This window comes from Coptis chinensis, chromosome 1 (genome assembly GCF_015680905.1).
Source record: "Coptis chinensis isolate HL-2020 chromosome 1, ASM1568090v1, whole genome shotgun sequence".
NCBI lineage: Eukaryota > Viridiplantae > Streptophyta > Magnoliopsida > Ranunculales > Ranunculaceae > Coptis > Coptis chinensis.
The window spans coordinates 40,898,420-40,918,163 of record NC_141456.1 but is presented as its reverse complement, the minus strand read 5'-3'; the positions used below and the strand labels follow the sequence as shown (position 1 = coordinate 40,918,163).

Below are 19,744 nucleotides of genomic sequence, written 5' to 3'. Positions count from 1 at the left end.
GGAAGAAGTGAAACTGCATGAGCTTTATCATCATTTTTTTTTAACAAACTCGTTCAAATCATGATTAGAAGTTTGCTTTCACTTCTCCATTTTCAACATCTTCTAAGGCACCAAAACAAGTTGATCGAAGTATCCACCAAATGTTGTGAAGCAGAAACACAGTAGTTGGTTTTTTATTTATTTTAGGATCATCAAAGAACATTAATACTGAGTAGTTGAGAATGCTCCCAGTGACCCACGTCAACCCCCCTTTTTTCTCTCATACTGACAAATCAGATTTTACCTAAAAAAATGAATTCTAAGCCCTTTTTTGGCGATTTCAAATTTTCAATTGTTCGTCGCCCAAAATAGATAAAAACCTCTTTCTATGTTTTTTTTTTTTCAATTCTACAAAACACTACCAACTCTAAAAAAAAACCAATCATCTCTTCAAACCCTCTATCTTATTCTTCTCTTCTTCAAGTAGTTAGATTTAAAAGATACTCCAAGCCTTTAGTTATGTTTTTCTTTCAACTGAAGGAAGCAACCAATACAGAGAGTATGGCAAAGAAAAAAAACGGGGAAGATTCAGCGTGTAGCCATAAAGCAGAAACCGATGGAATGTTAACTAAACTCGCCTAAAAACCTACGATTATTCCCAAAAAAAAAAAAAAAAAAATTAAAAAAAAAACCCTAGAGATTCTCTTCATAATCATTTATAAAGTGGATTTACGGGACTGAACCTCAACTGCTCTTAGAACCTGGTAAGAGAAACTCTAATAGAGTTTTTGTTAGTTTTTGTTTTGTTTTGTTTATTTTTCCCCATTCGGAAGGATCAGAAGTTCCACAAAGAAAATGAGTTTCAATTGATTTGTGGCTAAACTATCAGATGAAGAAGCTGCAAGAGTTGAAGGTGAGATTAGCATGTGTGTTTATACCAAAGAACGCAGATAGAAAGTTCCATATTTTTTCATCTACTTCACTCTTAAATTGCTCAAAATGGGTATAGAGATGGAAAGAGTTGCATCAGTAATTCCCAATACCGAACTGAAACTTCATACCACAAGATCATGGGACTTCACGGGACTTCCAACACCCTCTTTTGGTGGGGCTAAGGGAGGAGACGTCATTATTGGAATGCTAGACTCAGGTGCGTGCATATACAAAGTTATAAACATCATTTACAATGCAATGTTTAGATCATCTTGAATGACATCCTTACGGCTACTAAAACTTCAGAGGAATCGGCGAGGCAAAAGTTTTGACGATGAAGGATTTGGTCCTCCTCCCGCAAAATGGAAGGGAACTTGCCGAGTCTTTGATAACTTTACCGCAATAAGTAAATTTGTTTCAGTAGCAATATTATTCAATGTTTGTATGATTACTCCAAATCAAATTTCATTAGAAACCGATAAAGCTTCATTTTGACAAAGAAGGTCATTGGAGCTCGATTCTACAATAGCGAGGGGGTGAATATGATAGCTCGACTTCAAATCTCCAAGAGATTCCGAGGGGCACGGATCCCATACTACTTCAACAGCTAGAGGAAATGTTGTAAAAGGTGCTAGCTATTATGGACTCGTTCGCAGTGAAGTAAGAGGTGGACTTCCAATTGCAAGGATCACCGTGTACAACATGTGTTGGTATGGTGGTAGATGTAATCTTGCGGATATCTTAGCCGCTTTTCGATGATGCAATAGCGGATGGAGTCAACATCATATCGGTTTCTCTTGGGTCCGAGGAGCCACGAGAATACTTCAAGGACCCAATAGCAATTGGCTCTTTCCATGCAATGAGGAAAGAAATATTGACCTCAAATTCAGGAGAAACGGACCATTTCGAGGACGGTCTCCAACTTCTCACTTTGATCTTTAACGTGGGTACGCCAAAGACCATCGACCGAAATTTGTGTCCCAAGTTGTGCTTGGCAATGGACAAATCTTTACTGTAAGTCCCCACAACATCCTTTGCTATTCATTAGTTACCATTTGATTCCCCTTCTATAACGCTTTGCTTTTGTAAACATGAAGGGAACTGCCATCAACAATTTTGTGCTCAATGGAACATCATACCCCTTAATCTGGGGAGGAGATGCAGCTAATGCATGTGTCCGCTGGTGCAAAGTAATTTAGGGGAGGCGCTGATGTGAAGATGCCTGCTATTGCTTCATTAGGGCGTTCAATTTTGAGTATAAGGCATGATCAGGTTCATAACATGGATGGAAATAATGAGGCTTCAGCTTAAGAAGCGGAACTTGAATCATTTCATAAACAGGTAGCTGATCGGTTCAATGATCTTTCTGCGGTTTCGAATGAAGATCTGCTTTCGTTGGGGTGGATAAGGCGTCTTCTTGATGAATTCATTTGTTGTCAAGAGGAGTTTAGGGGTATTTTGTTTAATAACAAGGGGCATTTGTGTAGACAGCCTATGGATCGATTTATTGCTGAGTATTTTGAAAGGAGTGTGAAGGCTTTGGATGTTTGTAATATTATTAGAGATGGGGTGGAATTGATTAAACAGTGGTAGAGATATTTGAAAATTGTTCTTACTGCTTTGGATTCGAGTCAGATGACACTTGGAGAAGGCCAGTTTCGCAGGGCTAAGAAGGCTTTGACTGATTTAACAATTACGATGCTGGATGAAAAAGATTCTGGAGGGGTTCTTGCTCTCACTTCACTGACATCCATCTTGCTAGAACATTTCAAGGTAAGACTACATCCAATCTTATTTTCCTCAGAAATCGTAACTCTGACTTTTATATATTAGAATGTTACAAGGAGTCGTCACAATGCATCATCAATGCCAGAAATAAGACCGATCTTCTATGTAAATTTAATGAGTTTGCTTTTGTTGGCTCAAATTGAGATTCACCCCTGAGAATTCTCCCTACAATCAAATTATTTGAAACTCTGGTAGGAATTAAAGTGTATTCTTTATGGCAGCACTGAATCAGAATGAGTTCCAGAAGCATGCCGCAACTATTAAGGTACTTTCCTCAAAGTCCGTATCTCTATTGTAGATTTTTTTTGTAATAGGGCGAGTTTTTGTTTTTGAGTCATTGAAACGAGTGGGATTTGTGTGCTTTACAATAACTAATGATTGCATACAAGAAGTATAGACTTTCCAACGTTGGCTTACAATATTAATTTTGGCACAGTATAATAATGCTTGATTTATCATTTTTTCCTTTTTGCCCTTTGACTTTCTCCACCTGCTGGCCACTCATATTAATAACTCCAATCTTCCTCATATTTTGAGTTCTCACCTTGATCATTTCAAGTTTTTTAGTGTCTAACAATGGCAGAAAAGGTCTTGAAACTTTACTTTATTTTGTTTGTTTCAAAGTTCATTTTTGTTCAGTTGTGGTACAAATTGGAAATCAGAGCCTCCTGCATCAATCGCTACAGCTATTGGTTGGTTGGCCACGGCTTGCAGTAAGGCCACCTCACTGTTTCTTGGGACATCTTCGTGACCACTGATTTCAGCCGCATGAGAGGCTTCCTCCTTAGTATTGCAAGTATTGTCTGCCGCAGTGTAAGGATAGGTAGTTTCTGAGGCAATGCCTTTGTTGCGTTGGACAAATAGAAATGCATCATCCATTTCACCACCCTCACACCCTTGGTCCACGCCTTTAGTGTTGCAGTCCACCAATTCCTGTTCAGATAAGGAGATCAACTTCCCTGTTTTTAGCTGAGTAGCTCCTTCCATAGCCGCCACTGCTGAGAATGCCCAACAAGATCCTGAAATTTCACATGATTATATGAAGTTAGTGATTGTTGTTATCTTCCCTGCAAGGTCACAAGTAGCAACAACAGGCATAGAAAGAAAATTATTTGTAGTTACAAATTGAGGTTTTGGTTTGGTTTTTTTCATTATGAAAAGTTAGTCTAGATCGCTTTGTAAAATGTTTACCACATTGGCCTTGGTCCTTGACGGGGGTTACTGCACCTTTCTTCCTCCAGTCCATACTAGAGGGAACTGCAGTGACATTTTCGTATCTGAAAGGAGTGGCATGTAAAGGTTTTGCTGGTGAGCAAAGTCCTTTGTATCCATTTTAAGCTGCCTTGAACTCTTCATTGGTTTGGTCTGCAAACCCGTTAACACTTAGCATGTAGGTTCTGTTCCTAGCCCTATTCAAGGATTCAATACGTTTGACATTTTCGTTGAATATTTCAAAACGTGTCTCCTTCTCTGTTGCGTCGTTATATACACGACCATACTGAACCATCCATTGTTCATATCTTTCCAACATTGAAGCCTCATTCAGAGTTCGAGAGGCAGCTCGACAAGCCCAGAGGCTTAAAATGATTAGGAGTATATTGGAAAGTGGATTGATTTCCATATTAGAGCCATTTTAGCTGCTTAAACCAAGTCTCTAATGGAATTTGTTTTGGATGAGCTTCTATGCACACTTAGACTCAAGCTATCTTTGAGCTTATATAGACAACTTCCTGATTTTAAATTTTTATATTACACTAACCACAGATTCAGTTATGTTTTTATTATATAGTGATGAAGATAGAGTGATCGAGACCTACTCTCCAACGTCCACGGTATAATATACTGATTTAGACTTCAAGAGTGCCGACACCTTTGTGTTAGGAACAGAGGTATTATTACCCTGCTGACAAATTATTGGTTTTCTCTTGGGCCATTTAGAATTTTAGACAACTATTTTGGATTGTATAACAAGTTACTATTAGATTGTCGTGTAAAAATTAGATTTTTAGCTTCACTATGAACTTGATTTTGCAACACTGATGGTGTCAAGTGCGTACTTAAATTGATGAAAGGTAATATTTTCAGATAAAAATGGATTGACTAATTTAAAGTTTTAAAGATTGACTAATTTAAAGTTTTTTGTGACATGGCCTGGCTAGCATATTTCATAGTAGTGTATCCATGTGTCTACATTACTGCGCAAGATTAATTTCTGAAACCGAATGAAGATGATCTCATATTTAACTGTTCTACTGTTAATTTGCAGAGAATCCAAAAGGTGGGAGATACAGTTAAGAAAATTATCATTAGAACGATAAAACTTCTCTTATGGGGAATTATTTTGCAAGGTAATCTATGGAAGAAATTTAGAAATAAAAGTTTTGCACGAAATATTTCTTATTGTTAACTTTTCTGGCTTTTTTCTAACACAACTTTCTATATGATTGAAGGTGGCTACTCTCATGCTCCTGACGACCTCTCTTATGGAATTGACATGAAGCAAATCCATTGGTGTGGCATTCGTGAGAAAGAGAAAGAGAGAAAGAGAACAGATATACCTTCACGAAAAAATAAACATAATCTAAAATGGTCTCCGCATAGATATCTGAGGGGAATTAGGTAAAATCTTAACTCTTCATATTATTTCAAATCTGAGCTTGACTCTAAAATCTCATTTGTTGTAGATGATCCAAAACCCTTTCCTTTTGATGTTGATGTATCAATTGCGGTTGACGGTGATTGTAGTAATGGATTTGTTCTACTCGAACGACTTCTTTGTTTAGTTATTTTGGTGTGGAATGATAAGCTCAAGAATCGGAAAGGTTGTACGTTAAGTTGTTTCCAGCAAATTCGAATACACGAAACATTTTTGTTATGATATGTGTTTTAGCACTCTGGAATTTTGTTGTAGCACCTTCGTCTTCATGTTTTTCTGAGTAATTTTACTTATCAAGTAGTGGTGTAACTCCTTTCTTTTTTACTCCCAATTATCAATTTTTTTTTTCTTTATTGTCATAATCATAGACCTGAAATTTGATTTTTATAATTAAAAGTGTTGAATTTGATTCACTTTGACAGGTCTGTGAAGATTTAGCTTTGGTCACATAACACGTATAATTGGTTGAATGTGCTCTTTTGATTTTACACAGGACGTGAGTTATTCTACCACCTATTTGCTATTTTTGTTCATTGGTTGTACTGTTTTCTTTTGTAAGTCTTTTTCCTCGAATACTTTGACTTCAAGTTCAACCAATGTTTGCATGACTAAATGCATAATATGACACTATCATCTGATATGAATGAAGACTTAGCTTAAACCATTATCATGCATGTATTCATGCTGATCTTATTTTGGTTGTAGAAATTCATTTCTTTGGATTTTACCTGGAAGTCCGTTATTCAGAGTCATTCTTTTTTGCCATTGTTTGGGTTGTATTGCTGGAGTGGAGCTCGCTATATCTTAAATTTATTTGACTTGAAATGAAAGGATATTACGATGAATACTTCCAAGTGTTTATGGTGTGTGTGGTATGTGTCATAGTTCGTTTCAGTAGCTCCATGTTGGTAATATGATCTTTAATTAGTTGCCCTGTAGAAACCTTGAGTAGGTACCAGCTGGCTGAATTCGAGGTAATGTTTAGTATGTATTGTTTGATTAAAAGAAAAGCTTATTTGAGGATATTGATTTTAATATTAGAACCTACCTAAGAACAAATTTCAGTAATTACTTGAGATACTCTTCATAGCCTTAACACAACGCAAACATCTTTTTTTGCATCAAGAAGACTTCAGAAGACAAATGCTAGCTTAGGTAAATTGGATAGTCATTAAAGTGACATATTACCCTTGGTATCCAGCTCAGCAGTTATTAGTTATAAAAAAAACTCCTAACATACTTAAACAACTTAACCTTCAATTAGCAATGACTAAAGCATTAAAGCAACAACAAGATATTTTCTTCCATCGTAAATGAGTAAGAGCATTTGAACAGTAATAAGACAAATAGATTAATAAGAAAATCCATTAGGAAATTTTAAACTTAAGTACACTGACATAGATTCTGTCCTGCTAATAGACGATAGTCAGCCCGACCCCTAAGTTGCCTGACAACCGATCCCTGAGTTGCCTAATAGATTACCTGCAATACTTTTTATTTTGGGTGGTTGCAGTGCAGACCCTTCAGTTTGTCTTTAGTTTTTGCAGTCTTAGTCTGGATATATATAGAACTTCCAAGTCTCAAACTACAGAAGATCTGTTACAAGAAATATTCTCTGTTTGTTTCAAAATTCACTCCACATCTTCATAGATGAAGACATGCAATCTCTTTCTCTTACAATTCTTCCTTTCATTGTCCATAGATATGAAACTGAGAGACTTTCAATCACCTTTCTTTGATTATATTTTTAAAAGAAGTTAATAACATTTTCATCTAACAGGTTAAAATTTGAAATATCATGAAGCAGCTGAATGGAGGAGCTTTTAAAAATAACTCCATAAATGTACGTGTTGTCATTGGATTTACTCTGTATTAAGTTGTTTCAATTATTGTTCAATCCGTCATATGCTTATCAGTGAACTTTTCGTGGTAGTAAATTTATCCACACACTATAACGACTTTGTTTCTTTATAACACTTAATTGTTTTTACTCCATATTCCTTCCCTACTACTGTTGGTATTATTAAGGTCGTTGTACTTTTTGTGGTATTGAAAACACCATTATTAACAATATTGGCCATGTCCGTGATAATACCATGTAAAGAGGTCCTATTTGGTGACTACATAGAGTAAGGAGACTGATTATTCAATAGTTCTTTGGGAAATGTTTGTTGAGTTTGAATCTTTTCTCTCGAAGTGATTCACTCTGTGTTACTGTTGACACTTTCATTTGAATTATATGTTTGCTTTTTTTTGGACCCTTTTAGAGTGTATGTGCCATTATTGAGAGCATAGATTTTGTATCACGCTGAAAAACATTGTAGCTGTAGATTGATGATATGCTTGAACAACATTACCAATTGTGGGGGTTGATTTGTTCTCTATACGAAGCTTTGAACTATCTCACACACTAATCTCTTATACTATTTTTGTGTATGTGCATGAGGGAGAGGGAGACAGAGATCTGTTTTCATGAATGTGACCGAGATATGCTTTGATGAAATGTGAACATGGTCATGTAATCATGTTGAAAAGCTTCCGGGTACGTTTCCTTTTATACATTTTACCGAAAACCTTATTTCAACCACCCCACATTAGCGATCACCGGCCAAATAAATAATAGTAGAAGTGCTTACACGCCATGGTTAATCGATTTCATCAAAATGGAGTGGGCTTTGTCACGGCCAGATGGTGAAGCTCGGAAAGGATTAATAGCACCTTAAAATTCTTCTCCATAGTAAATTTTCTTTCCTGTTCGCTTTATCTCTGACATGAGATAGTGTTGCCACCCTCTCCATTTTATAGCCTGGAGACTAGAGAGACCATCTCATGTTTTCAGTTATGGTGTTCTTATTGATTTATGTCTGTCTTCAAGCCTGATGATTATAGAAAATTGGTTAAAATGGGCTCTAAGATTTAATGCCCTAGATTTGAAGATTTTCATGTTTGTGATGTTTGAATGACCATGGCATGGAATTAATTTCTTAATGCCCAACCACCCATGAGAAAGGATATTTAGGACCCTCCACTCTGTAAATTGCATTTGAAAAAATGACCAATTGTGTTGGCCTTTTCTGATGGTTAAAACTTCCATTTTTTTTTTTTTTTTTTTTTTTTTTTTTTCAAATGAATGCCCTGTAGCAATATATAAATGGGTAGATACAGTGTCAAAAAATAATGGATACTTTTGGGGAGTTTGGTGAGTACGATAAATTGTACCTAATGCAAGTGCTGATACATCATGTTGCACTTTCAAGCTCATTTGGTTATACATTTGTTCCTGGTTTCTCACTTCAAAAGTAGAAGCTTAAAATAGCAAAAAAATTCTATCTAAACGAAGAAGAATCAGTGTCAAAAGATCAGAAAATTTGTTGTAGGTGAATGGATGCTTGAGAACCTTTTATTTGTGGTTAAATATACTTAGGTCTATTCGTATTGTTATAATCAATCATTAACACATGTGAGTTGGGAAATTGCAGGATGTTCTCTTCTGCTCTTTTTTTAGTAATTTTCAAGTTGAAGACTTGCAGCATAGGAACTGTGAAATGATTGTTGCATTTACTGATGACCGGGTGACATTTGATCCAAGATTAATAAGTATTGCCATTATGTTATATGTCAAAACCCGCTTCACATGTAGAATATGTATTCTAAGTGAGCATTTGTTTTAAATGTCTTATAGCATTTAGTCTTCATGAACTACTTCAATAGAGATACGACAATATTGAAGTAGTTTGAATCACTTATTCTTTTTCTCAATCTCCTTTGAATCTGTAATTTCGTTTTATTTCAATCTCTTTACTAATGGCTTCCATGTCAATGTCAAAGACAAAATTCACAACAGTAAAAGTTCAATCCATGTTTCTTATAGATTCTCAATATTTAAATTGGCAATGGATATTCCCCACATTTCATGTCATCGATCTTCTAAGATTCATTTCAGGTCAAGCTGTAAACACCTTTCCTGTCCAACTCTTCAATTGATTTGCTATGCAATGTAGATCATTCCCTGAACAAACATTTCAAAAAGTTTTGTGATTATTTTCGTAATGATTTTGGTTTTCCAGGAACGATCTCTCATGAGTTAAATCTCTTTTCATGTTCATGGTGTTTGTTGGAATCCATTTTGTGCATTGATTTCACTTTTTGAATTTCATTGTGTTTATAACTAAAATTGGGGAAAAACCAGAAAGACAAAAATGTGACAATGGAGTATATAACTATATATCATGACTAAATGTGTGAAGGCTTTGGAGATGAGCTACTTAACCTGTTGTGAGTTTGTGACTTTATAATTGGTACACATGAATAGTCCCACCTTTGAACATAATTACCGTTGCTTCTTGATGTGGTCATTTCCTTGAGAAAGGAGGAACAGGAATATAATAGCATAGGCAGGGTTATTCATTAAGCTCTTACATTGGGAATAAATAGATTTAGATTTTACAAAAGCTAATAAAGATTTAAAATTTTGTGCTTTTTTTTAATCTATTGATCAATTTGTTTATACTTACAACTCCTTGAAAGAATTATTATATTTATTCTTCAAAAGAATCTATCAATATACATATATTATTTATTCAAGTGGACTTTAGACTTTTGAGTCATTAGTTATAACTCTACAAAAAAAAAATCATCTCTTCAAACCCTTTGTTTCTCTCAATTCATTTTCGGGTACTTCTTCTCTTCATCTCAAATCCAAATTGCTTTGTTGGTAGAAAAAAGAAGACAAGATCGATGAATCCTCCAATTGGGTAACTCCTTTTTACTTTTTTCTTCTTCTTCTTTTTCTATAACCCCTTTTCATCAATTTGACCATTGATGGTTTTAATGGGTAAAAAATAGTGGAAGAAGGGAAGAGGCGTTTCTTCAGATAAGTGCTTCCCAATTTCTGATTAAAGGTGTTAACAAATTTTGGGGGTTTCGTTATTGAAAGACGCCATATTTTTTTTACAAAAGGGAAGAATGTTTTGTTTGAGAAAGTTAAGGTTTATGTTGAAACTATGGCAAAAGGCAGTACGACAAGAAGACTTTTTATTGGATTCTTTAGGTATGTTTACTAATTTATTAAATATGAAATTGTTTGGTTGTGATTTTTATTCGATTGGATAATGTTTATAAACCAAATTGTTGGGTTTGATTTCACATTGTTACCAATAGTGCAACGAAAGTGTTGAATTCCTTTCTAAGACATTTTGCAGGGATATGATGTATTTTCTTAAGTGAATAAAATATAATCACTGAACGATGCTAAGTTTTCTGTTAAGTTCACCAATTTTTTGAAAGGTCTAATCTGATTCCCATTGGACATCCTTGGAAATGTTTTCCACAAATGCCTCAAGGTAATACCCAAGCTAAGTACACTAACTATACACTTATATCTATTGTTTTACTCAATTTATATATATTTGAAGTATTGTATAAAATAATGTATACCTTTAAACCATGTCTAGGATATGATGAAGGAAAGATTCTACTCTCAGAAGAAGTATGGAGATTTTCTTGATGTTGTTAGTGAAGAGATGAAGAAAGATGAGCCTCTTTTCAATGTAGAAAGTGCAGCTTACTTTGTCTTCACAGTTCTTTTTGCAAGTTTTGAGATGGTCTCCTTGGCCATAACTTTGGCAATTAAATTTATTTTAGAATACCCTTCAGTGTTGAAGGATTTAGGGGTTCGTCGAGCTCCATTTTTCACCTCCCATTTCCCTACTCATTTTGTCGTATCTTGCTTTTGGATTAATACTGACTTTGTTTCATTATTGTTTTCAATAGGATGAACATGAAGAGATTCTTAGAAACAGAGAAAATGTGGATTCTCCACTAACTTGGAATGAGTACAAATCTATGGCCTTCACATCTCATGTAAGTCTAGCTAGGAAGCATTTGTGTAGTTTCATATTCAACTTTTCCAATGTGACATGGTCTAACACATTCGATCTGATTCTTTATGTTACATGTTATTGATGAAACACTTGGGTTAGGAAACATTGCTCCTTTGTTTTTTAGAAGAGCGACCGGAGACATTCCCATAAATTTAAAAGGTAATCTCATTGAAATTGAAGATGTCCAACAGCTGAGCGTAGATAAGTTGTAGAACTACATCATTTCTCTTGGCGGATTTGATTTGGTTGTTGGAGGTCACCATATAGATGGTCTTCAAGAGGAGCACTCTGTTATTTTCCACGAGTTTTACCGAATTGTAGGCTTGGTCAAGTGCTTAATGGCGAGCCAAAGGTAGAGAGTAGAGACTACTTTAACAATTGTTTCTCATACTATAAAATACTATAGGTTTTGATCTTTTATATGAGATGATTTTCTATGCATAACATGAATGTACTTGGTTGCAGCTTGGTCTAAAACTCTCTAACTCAGAGAAGTTATTAAAACTTTCTGAGAAATTGACGAAAGACGGAATGAGGATAATAATGTGGTTTCGTTCTATACAGATGTGGTACTTGACCTATATTTCATGTCTATTCATTCTTCTGGGATTTCAACATCTATAATAGCTTGAAACATATTCTCATTCAGTGCCTTGCAAGAACAAACTCAGCTCTTCGATCAGCAATCCTACCATCAAGCTCGACACAATTCCCCCCCCACCCTTTTATGCCTGTTCTTAAGAATGTGTGCCAACCGAGAAATTGAATGATTCAGGGACTCATTTTCTCAAACCAGCACCATTGACTATTTGTCTTCAATGCTCCAAAAATCAAGCCCACAACCTCTTGGTACTTTATTCCCAAGTGCTCAAACAAGACAACCAGATGACCCATGAGTTGTTCCTCTTGACAGTTGACACTGCTTCAAGACAACTGCTATCCTCGACATAAGATCGATCTGCTGCTTGCTGCCTCACCTTTGCACTCATGGAATTATATTGTTTAAGCACCACTTGATGGTAGCACAAATTTGGGGAAGGTGCGGGTTAACTCTCTGTCAGAGAGCATTTACTGCAACAGCGAACCCGTTCAGAATCACATTAGCATCACTGCTGGTCTGTTCTTAAAATGTACACAGGATCAATAAGAAGCTCTTCCAAGCAGGCATCAATATCAGATGTCCCCAAGTTCAGAAGGACGTTTCCAATTGTTTCCGTCACCATGCGTCGGTCTGACAATCAGTTCCTACAGGCCTAAGTATCTGTATGCAGCTTAGAAATAAATAGCAATGTTAAGCCTACTGAAGGTCTACTATGGCAACCCAACTCAAGATTGATTTTACAGTTTGTTTGGATTAGAGTTTGTTTGCGAGAGAATCCATTTAAAAGCTTTGTACTTCTTTTCTATAGTGGATGAAGGCAAACCTGCACACACCCAATTTTTGGTGAAGTCTACTATAGTTGTACGTGCTCACAAAGGAGCTACATGGGCTTGGTATCACGCCTAAACTTGGTGCTAACTACCAAATTGGCATTATCTCATTAGTCATTAGTACTGTTTTCTTGACTTGGCATGCCTAAGTTTATCAGAAGCTTAGGGTGTGTTTGTTAACTGGCAAATGGAGGTGGCTAATTGTATTTTCCCACTAGAAGCACCATTTGCCAGTGTTTGGGTGTATTTAAGGGCCCTGGCAAACACTATTTGAAATTAGCCGGCAAATCAAATTATCCCACTAGAAGTGGGAAAATAGAAAACACCTCCCCCCAAAGTTGAATTAGTCACCCGGTATTTTCCCACTATGATAGGAAAATAGAAACAACTCTCCCTCTCGATCTCTCCTCTATTTCTCACTGCAAATAGAAACAACTTTCCCACTCGATCTCTCTTCTCTCTCTCTCACTGCCGCCTCTCATCAACTCGCTCTCTTTTCAGGTATACTCTCTCGCTCTCATCTCTTATCTCTCTTCTATCTTATCTCAATTTGTGGTTACGAACTCAGAGAATTTGTTAGAGCTCAGAGTCTCGCTATTCTTTGCTCAGGTCAGTCAGGTGCCTTGTTAATATTCATTTTCCAATTTTGTTGAATGTCGTTGGAAAGAAGGGTCGTGTATAAAGTGCGTGTTTGTGCACTCCATGTACTTCAGACTTTGAACTGGAGGCCTGATTAGTCGAATCTTTCTGTGACTGCTTCAATCTTCTTTCACAAAACCTCGCAGTTTTTTTTTTTTTTTTTCCGCACCTCATGAGTAGTGCTGCTTACTTGGTTAGATGTGGATCACTTGACAAAATTTGTGCCTTGCTCTCTGTGGCGTAAGTCTGCGGTAGCAATAGTTGGAATGTTTGTAAGCCTTCATTTATTATTTCGTGATGTATCAACAAAAGTTTCTGACATAAATCACATTATCATCTTTTCACATGTATTAGGATTTAGGACTGAACGGTACAAAATATCAACTAGAGCGCATGAAATTATAGCATTTATGATTTATGTACTCCCTGTCTTTAACGAACTATATTTCTCTTCGTGCCATCCTTTGCTTTGCACAAGCAGAAAATATAATTGTAGAAGTAGATGTCTAGTTCATTTTCATGTGGATCGCCTTTATGATTGTATGATTCTTGTTCTTATAGTCAACGATTTATCACGTATAATTCCCATGAGAAGTGGTTTTTTTTTGGGGGTGGTAGGTGACATTCAATTAGATTATACCTAGTGGTGTTATGGAATGATCACAGCGGACATTGGATACTGGCTGCACTGTATTGGACAAATCAGTAGTCAAGAATCATTATCTTTATCGTTAATTGACGATCTTTTGGGACAGTTATACACTTGTATAGAAGTTTTTATCATCCAGAAACTGTCATATGACAAATGATTTTCTCGTATGACAAGTTTTCAGGATGCCTTGGAGTCTTATAGGGACCGTAATGTACATAGGTATCTATGACGCTCCAACTTTTTTCGAGATCTTGATGATGCTTTACATGTTTCATTAGCTATTTCTTTTTTGTAAACAAAATTTGAAAGATGAGTTTCAGAACTATTTGTACTTGGTAGTCATGGCGTGGTGCTGGACACTATGTAGTTTATCAGTACTTTTCTTGTAGGTTATGCTCTCATTTGTGCTGCTGTGTGTAGTGTGTGTGTGTGTAATTTAGTGTGTGCTGCTGGTGCTGTTGTGTGTAAAATAATAGTTATGCCAAAACATTATTACTATTATTTTTATGTTTGTTAACTTATTATTATCATCAATATGTTATGTTATCTTGTTTTTCGCTAGTGTGTATGATAAGTAAATTTCTCAAGTAGTTCGTACCAAAACAGTGAAAAGTTCTTGAGAAACAGAACCTTGCATCAGTATCTACTTTGATTGATATAATAACCAGGAAAGGAACATTCCTTGCTATTTTCCTTGAAAAAAACACATTCATAAGATCTCGTATTTACAATTACAGGTCAGTTTGGATAAAATATACAGGTTTGTTATATAATTTAGTCCTGTATGCTATTTTTCTGCACTTTGAGTTGTGGAATTATTGAAGCAGCGGCTACGATTGATTTGTATGCTTATGTATATTAACTCGACTTATATGCTTATTAATTAGATATGGCATGCAAATGGACAAATGCGATGGACAGTGTTCTTATCGATACATTCCATAGTGAGCTACTTCTAGGTCATAATAATGAGAATGGATTTCTTCCAATATCAAAAGAGCGTGCAAGGGAAACACTCCGAACCACATTTACATTTGGTATCGACTTGACTATTAGTCATGTAACTCAACGAATGAAGACCTTACAATGGATAGCACGCGATATTGCTAATGTAACTATACAAGAGGGGTTTGAATGGAGTTCTGAAGAACAGAAAATCATAGCTAGCAACGATGTTTGGGATCAAGCAATATCACGGAATCCGAGTATAGAAAAGTACAAAAATAGAATTTTTCCAAGACATAATGACATTTTATATGTGTTTGGATAACAATAGTTGTTATGATGGTTCATTGCACTTTCACTTTATTTTATGGTTGTTTAAGAAGACATCCTATGGATACTATTAAAGTTTGAGTTGTATTGTCTTTAATTTTTTTATTTAATTTGTATTTAATTTTATTTTTTGTTATACTTTATTGAGTTTGAAAACCAAAAAAAATATCTCCAGAAAATTGAAATATCATTTGCCATCGGAGAAAAACCATGTAAACAAACACTGGCAAAACTGGCAAATCTTATATTTTCCCACTATAAATTTTTGCAAACAAACGCTGGCAAATTGAAATTTTCCCACCGGCAAATCTATAGTGGGAAAACGCTGGCAAATATTATATTTTCCCACTAGAAGTTTGCCACTTAACAAACACACCCTTAGAGAATAGTTAGTGACGGGACTACTCAATCACCATGATCTTAACGTTATTAAACAGTAAACACTAAGACGTTATGGACACTCCACCACAATAATTCGTGACCTTAAAAGTTGCAGAGTTTCATCCCATTTCCTGATCAGTTATCAGTTTATCACAGATACAAATTTTAGGAATGTTGTTTCCCTGATTGTGAGTATGCGTTGCTTTACTTCCGAGCTAATGTGATCTCAATTTTTTATATCTCCTGTTTACAAATTCACCTAAAAGACTAACGGTTCCATACTTCCATTGCTTTTACATGTTCAACTCAAAATGACATAACCGCTCAACAAAATTTGTACTCTTGACATCTTTCGCTTGATTGAATGAGGCAATGTAGTATCGAGTTCCGTAATAGCTGTGAACTTGTGATGGGTGTGGTGGGATTTTTGAAAGTCTTCCTTTTTACACTTGCTTGTTCTTCTAAAGGGCCCGAGGCCAAACACCTAGTATTGTTAATCGGGCTGGGCTTCTACAGGATTTAAGGCTTGGTCCAAGAATATTTGATGGAAATTTCGGGCCATTTTGCTTAGAATAGATGACCTTACTTTGTAATGTGTACGTTTCTAAAAATCAGTCTAGGCGGTCTCTAGGCGCTAGGGGGTGCCCAACCAACTCGCCTAGCCCCAAATTGTTTAAAAAGTCGGTGGACCAACTAAGCGGTCCAGTCAAATTTTTTTTTTTTTTTTTTTAATGATTAAATATCGAAAGTTAAAGGCCCGTGTAGGCTTAAGATTTGAATGAGTTTAAATGACTAAAGTCTAATGTAAATTATTTGCCGCTATAACAAAGAGTATATTTTTATATGAAATCGATATTCTTCAACTATTACGTATTTTTTGTAATAAATATCTTTGTTTGTGTTTATTTTTTGAGTTATGGTAAATGATTTTCTTCATTTCTTGTAGTATAGGTGTGTATTCATTTTCCAACATAACCCAGTTGTATTGGAGTTTCATTTAGCAATAAAGTTTTCAATTATCAAAAAGGTAATATTCTTCATATAAACTGTATATGGACCACACACTTTTGCGTATCAATATATATATATATATATATATATATATATATATATATATATGATCAATATATATATACGCAAAAGTGTGTGGTCCATATACAGTTTATATGAAGAATATTGTTCATATGTATTACAATGAAGCACCTCATTTTATTGAGGTGATGGATACTATAGCGGTACATAGCCCATATCACCCCCCACAACTTAGCTTATAATATTGATCTATTTATCCGATCAAGATTTATAACATGAACTTGGGGTGATCCATATTAAAGGGTACACAATTCCAGTTGGTTGGACAGTTATGATATGCCCTCCAGCACTTCACCTAAACCCCAAAAAGTATGAGGATAATCTTGCTTTCAACCCATGGCGATAGAAGGTCACCGACATGTCATAGTTCTTATTTGTAGAATTTCCATTTTCATGCAATGCGCTAATACTACAAAATTTTAAATTCTCTAATCACTGTCTCCTACCATACTGTAGGGCCAACGATCAAATACCGTATAAAAGAGTTTCACTGCTTTCGGTGGAGGAATGGGATTATGTGCCGGAGCAGAATTCTTGAGAATTCGCAAAGTTGCAAATGTTTATCGTTCTCATTCATTTGTCACGAAATTTAGGTAATGATTATTCAAGCCACTTTTTAGAAAAGTTTGTGCAGGTGCGTTGAAGTACTAGATATGTGTAAGTATGTGCATGAGACATGACGTATGTGGATGAGATTTTGTGCAGGTGGTATATATAATAAACTGAAAACCGATTCACGTGCTAATGTAATAAACTGAAAGCGTTTGTGTGTATATATTCTCTTACCCTCTTGGAGTTATGCTCTTTAAGTATGTGCACGAGTTATATAGGTGTTGCATCACCAAATATATTGTTTGATTTCATATAAACCAACGTTGTGACTTAATCCTTTTACCTGAGTGATCCTGTGTTCTATAAGTCTAATTAATTTTATGATTCATGGGAATATTGTTTCAGAACACATTTTCTCACTACAAGAAAACAGGTTTTTGCCCACGGTCCAAAACCGTGGGAAAATGGCTTTTCCCACGGTTTTGGACCGTCGCAAGACCGTGGGCTTTTTGTGTGTCAGAAATAGTCTACCCACAGTCATGACCGTGGGTAAAGCCTACTAATAGCGACGGTCTTTGCGTCAGCTTTTGCCGTCGGTATGGCCACGGCAGAAACCGTTGGAAAATCCATGGCAAAAGGTCACTTTTACCGACGGTTGTCGGCTGTGGACAAAGGTAACTTGTATTGACGGTTGTGGGCCGTGGCAAAAGGCCACTTTTACCTACAGTGTTGTATCGTGGGAAAAGGGCATTTTGCCTACGGTTTTGATCCGTGGGATTTGATTTTTGGCTATGGCTATAGACCGTGGGAAAGTGGGAAAGCTATTTTTTTTTTTTTTTAAAAAAAAAATAATTGATATTTCAATTCTTAATCTTTTCACGTGCAATCCACAAATAACCACCAATCACCTAGCAAAGGTCTTATACCCCCAAATAACCATCATACACCTCATTAATTATCCCGAAAGATATATATAAAAAAGCTCACAAAGCCAAAGATTGAATTAACCAAGATCTTGAAAACAAATATACAGGTATATAAAAGATAAATCATCCGGCAAAGTGCTTCGCCATTTCCAACCTTATTAGCTATCTAGACTCATCATCACAAGTTCACTAATAAACCTTACATTTGCAGCTTAAAAAAATAAACTAACCATGTCGGCCAACATTTGCTGAAACACTCTAACCACCTGGGCTCCTGCCGAATGTCCAACAAAATGAATGAGTAGTGCCCTGCATTGAGATCAAATACACCAACACAGAATATGAAATTCAACAGATATATACAACTTCCACAAAAAAAATGTAAGAATCTCGCCAATAACAATCTTCTATCCTTTTTCATATATCCTCCCAAACTGCGAATGACCAAATATTTTGCTATGTTCTTCTCCATAATCTACTTGTCCACCTTCCAAATAATAAAACAATTCATGAGCCCTGACAAATGCCATAACGACATAAGTAATCCAACTAATACAGAACAAAAAATCACACAAACTAAAGTAGCCTACCTATTATGTATGCTTGTTAAAGAGCCCAAGTCATGAACTAGTACCCTTTCATCTTTTTCCTCTGCTCCAACGAAATACGACAAGTTTCCCAATCTCTACAAATAAGATAAATCCCAAAACTCCAATCAATAATAAAACGAAACATAAATCCAAAAACTCCAATCAATAATAAAACGAAACAGTGAAAATCTCAAACAAAAATATAAAGATTACAAGGCACCCTTTACCAAATCCAAAAATTCCATGAACCAAAACAATAAGAGGCAGCTCATTACTAGAAAATACCTGGAAGGGGGAAGTACTTGGGACACAGTATCCATTAAGCTATTCAAAATTGTTCAATTACAAATACAAATACATACAAATACAGCTAGAGTTTAAGTAGCTGAAAGTTATTTGTCAGATACTAATGTGTACGTCACTATTTTATCAACAGGACATACCTTTTGCTTATCGCTAATATACCCAGAACCATTATACAAACTAGCCAGTCAGTAGAGGATACGACCTTAGCTGGTTTCAGCCTATATATAAGAATATAACAGGGAGATGTCCTCTTAGAACTTTCACATGGATTTTAAATCTTAAAAAGGGATTCACATGAATACATGACTTATATAACACCGAAAAAAAAAACACCTTAGTGTTTAATGCCAAGCTTTCAACGTCAGCTGTAAGTCTGTAACTACTGACCTGATACCTATACGTGAAGGATACCTCATGTCCATCTGCGTGAAATAGAGAAAGAAGAAATCAGGTTTAGTACTTAACTATTTATTTAAGCACTTGTAAACTTGCATTACCAGCAAGCCTTCAGGAGAGGCATGGTAAGATCACCACTTTAATAGAAATGTAGTTTTTTAAACATAGGATGTCAGTTCTTTGCAGCAATATCTGCTTTATTACCAATCACAATATATGGTACAGGAAGACCACCAGGACCACCAGATCCTAGAGGGGTAGAAAAT

General features: G+C 35.7%; 1 protein-coding gene, 1 long non-coding RNA gene and 2 pseudogenes across 8 annotated transcripts; 2 read left to right on the top strand and 2 right to left on the bottom strand.

The window, feature by feature from the left end:
* Nucleotides 1-990: 990 nt before the first annotated feature.
* On the top strand, nucleotides 991-9,149 carry LOC147524024 (uncharacterized; annotated as a pseudogene). The gene is made up of 7 exons (XR_015202563.1): nucleotides 991-1,129; nucleotides 2,225-2,685; nucleotides 4,967-5,048; nucleotides 5,151-5,319; nucleotides 5,779-5,852; nucleotides 7,137-7,898; nucleotides 8,836-9,149. The product of XR_015202563.1 is annotated as an uncharacterized LOC147524024 (transcript).
* Nucleotides 3,304-4,412, bottom strand: LOC147524025 (senescence-specific cysteine protease SAG39-like; annotated as a pseudogene). The gene is made up of 2 exons (XR_015218424.1): nucleotides 3,892-4,412; nucleotides 3,304-3,719 (listed from the first exon to the last, which is right to left on the bottom strand). The product of XR_015218424.1 is annotated as a senescence-specific cysteine protease SAG39-like (transcript).
* A 522-nt stretch (nucleotides 9,150-9,671) lies between the features above and the next one.
* Nucleotides 9,672-12,804, top strand: LOC147524023 (cytochrome P450 87A3-like). 4 transcript variants are annotated; one of them, XM_086601509.1, is made up of 6 exons: nucleotides 9,672-10,110; nucleotides 10,202-10,698; nucleotides 10,810-11,028; nucleotides 11,129-11,218; nucleotides 11,338-11,590; nucleotides 11,704-12,804. In XM_086601509.1, exons 3-5 carry the CDS (start codon nucleotides 10,813-10,815, stop codon nucleotides 11,386-11,388), a joined length of 357 nt encoding a protein of 118 aa, XP_086457635.1. In that variant the 5' UTR covers nucleotides 9,672-10,110; nucleotides 10,202-10,698; nucleotides 10,810-10,812; the 3' UTR covers nucleotides 11,389-11,590; nucleotides 11,704-12,804. The 4 variants fall into 4 exon arrangements, 1 of the variants encoding a protein (XP_086457635.1); XR_015218427.1 differs by having other exon boundaries at nucleotides 9,690-10,110; nucleotides 10,202-10,406; nucleotides 10,547-10,698; nucleotides 11,129-11,590; XR_015218428.1 differs by having other exon boundaries at nucleotides 9,695-10,110; nucleotides 10,202-10,406; nucleotides 11,129-11,590.
* A 5,429-nt stretch (nucleotides 12,805-18,233) lies between these two features.
* On the bottom strand, nucleotides 18,234-19,738 carry LOC147524022 (uncharacterized). 2 transcript variants are annotated; one of them, XR_015218376.1, is made up of 4 exons: nucleotides 19,416-19,738; nucleotides 19,220-19,300; nucleotides 18,777-18,871; nucleotides 18,234-18,673 (listed from the first exon to the last, which is right to left on the bottom strand). It is a non-coding gene; the product is annotated as an uncharacterized LOC147524022 (long non-coding RNA). The 2 variants fall into 2 exon arrangements; XR_015218386.1 differs by having other exon boundaries at nucleotides 18,777-19,300; nucleotides 19,470-19,738.
* Between the last annotated feature and the right edge of the window lie 6 nt (nucleotides 19,739-19,744).

Bases quoted from the DNA above. Each gene is read 5' to 3' on its own strand.
- LOC147524023 (XM_086601509.1), top strand. From the start codon at position 10,813: ATGATGAAGGAAAGATTCTACTCTCAGAAGAAGTATGGAGATTTTCTT. The intron at 11,029-11,128 runs GTTCGTCGAGCT...TGTTTTCAATAG, and splicing joins CAGTGTTGAAGGATTTAGGG to GATGAACATGAAGAGATTCT. The intron at 11,219-11,337 runs GTAAGTCTAGCT...CACTTGGGTTAG, and splicing joins CTATGGCCTTCACATCTCAT to GAAACATTGCTCCTTTGTTT.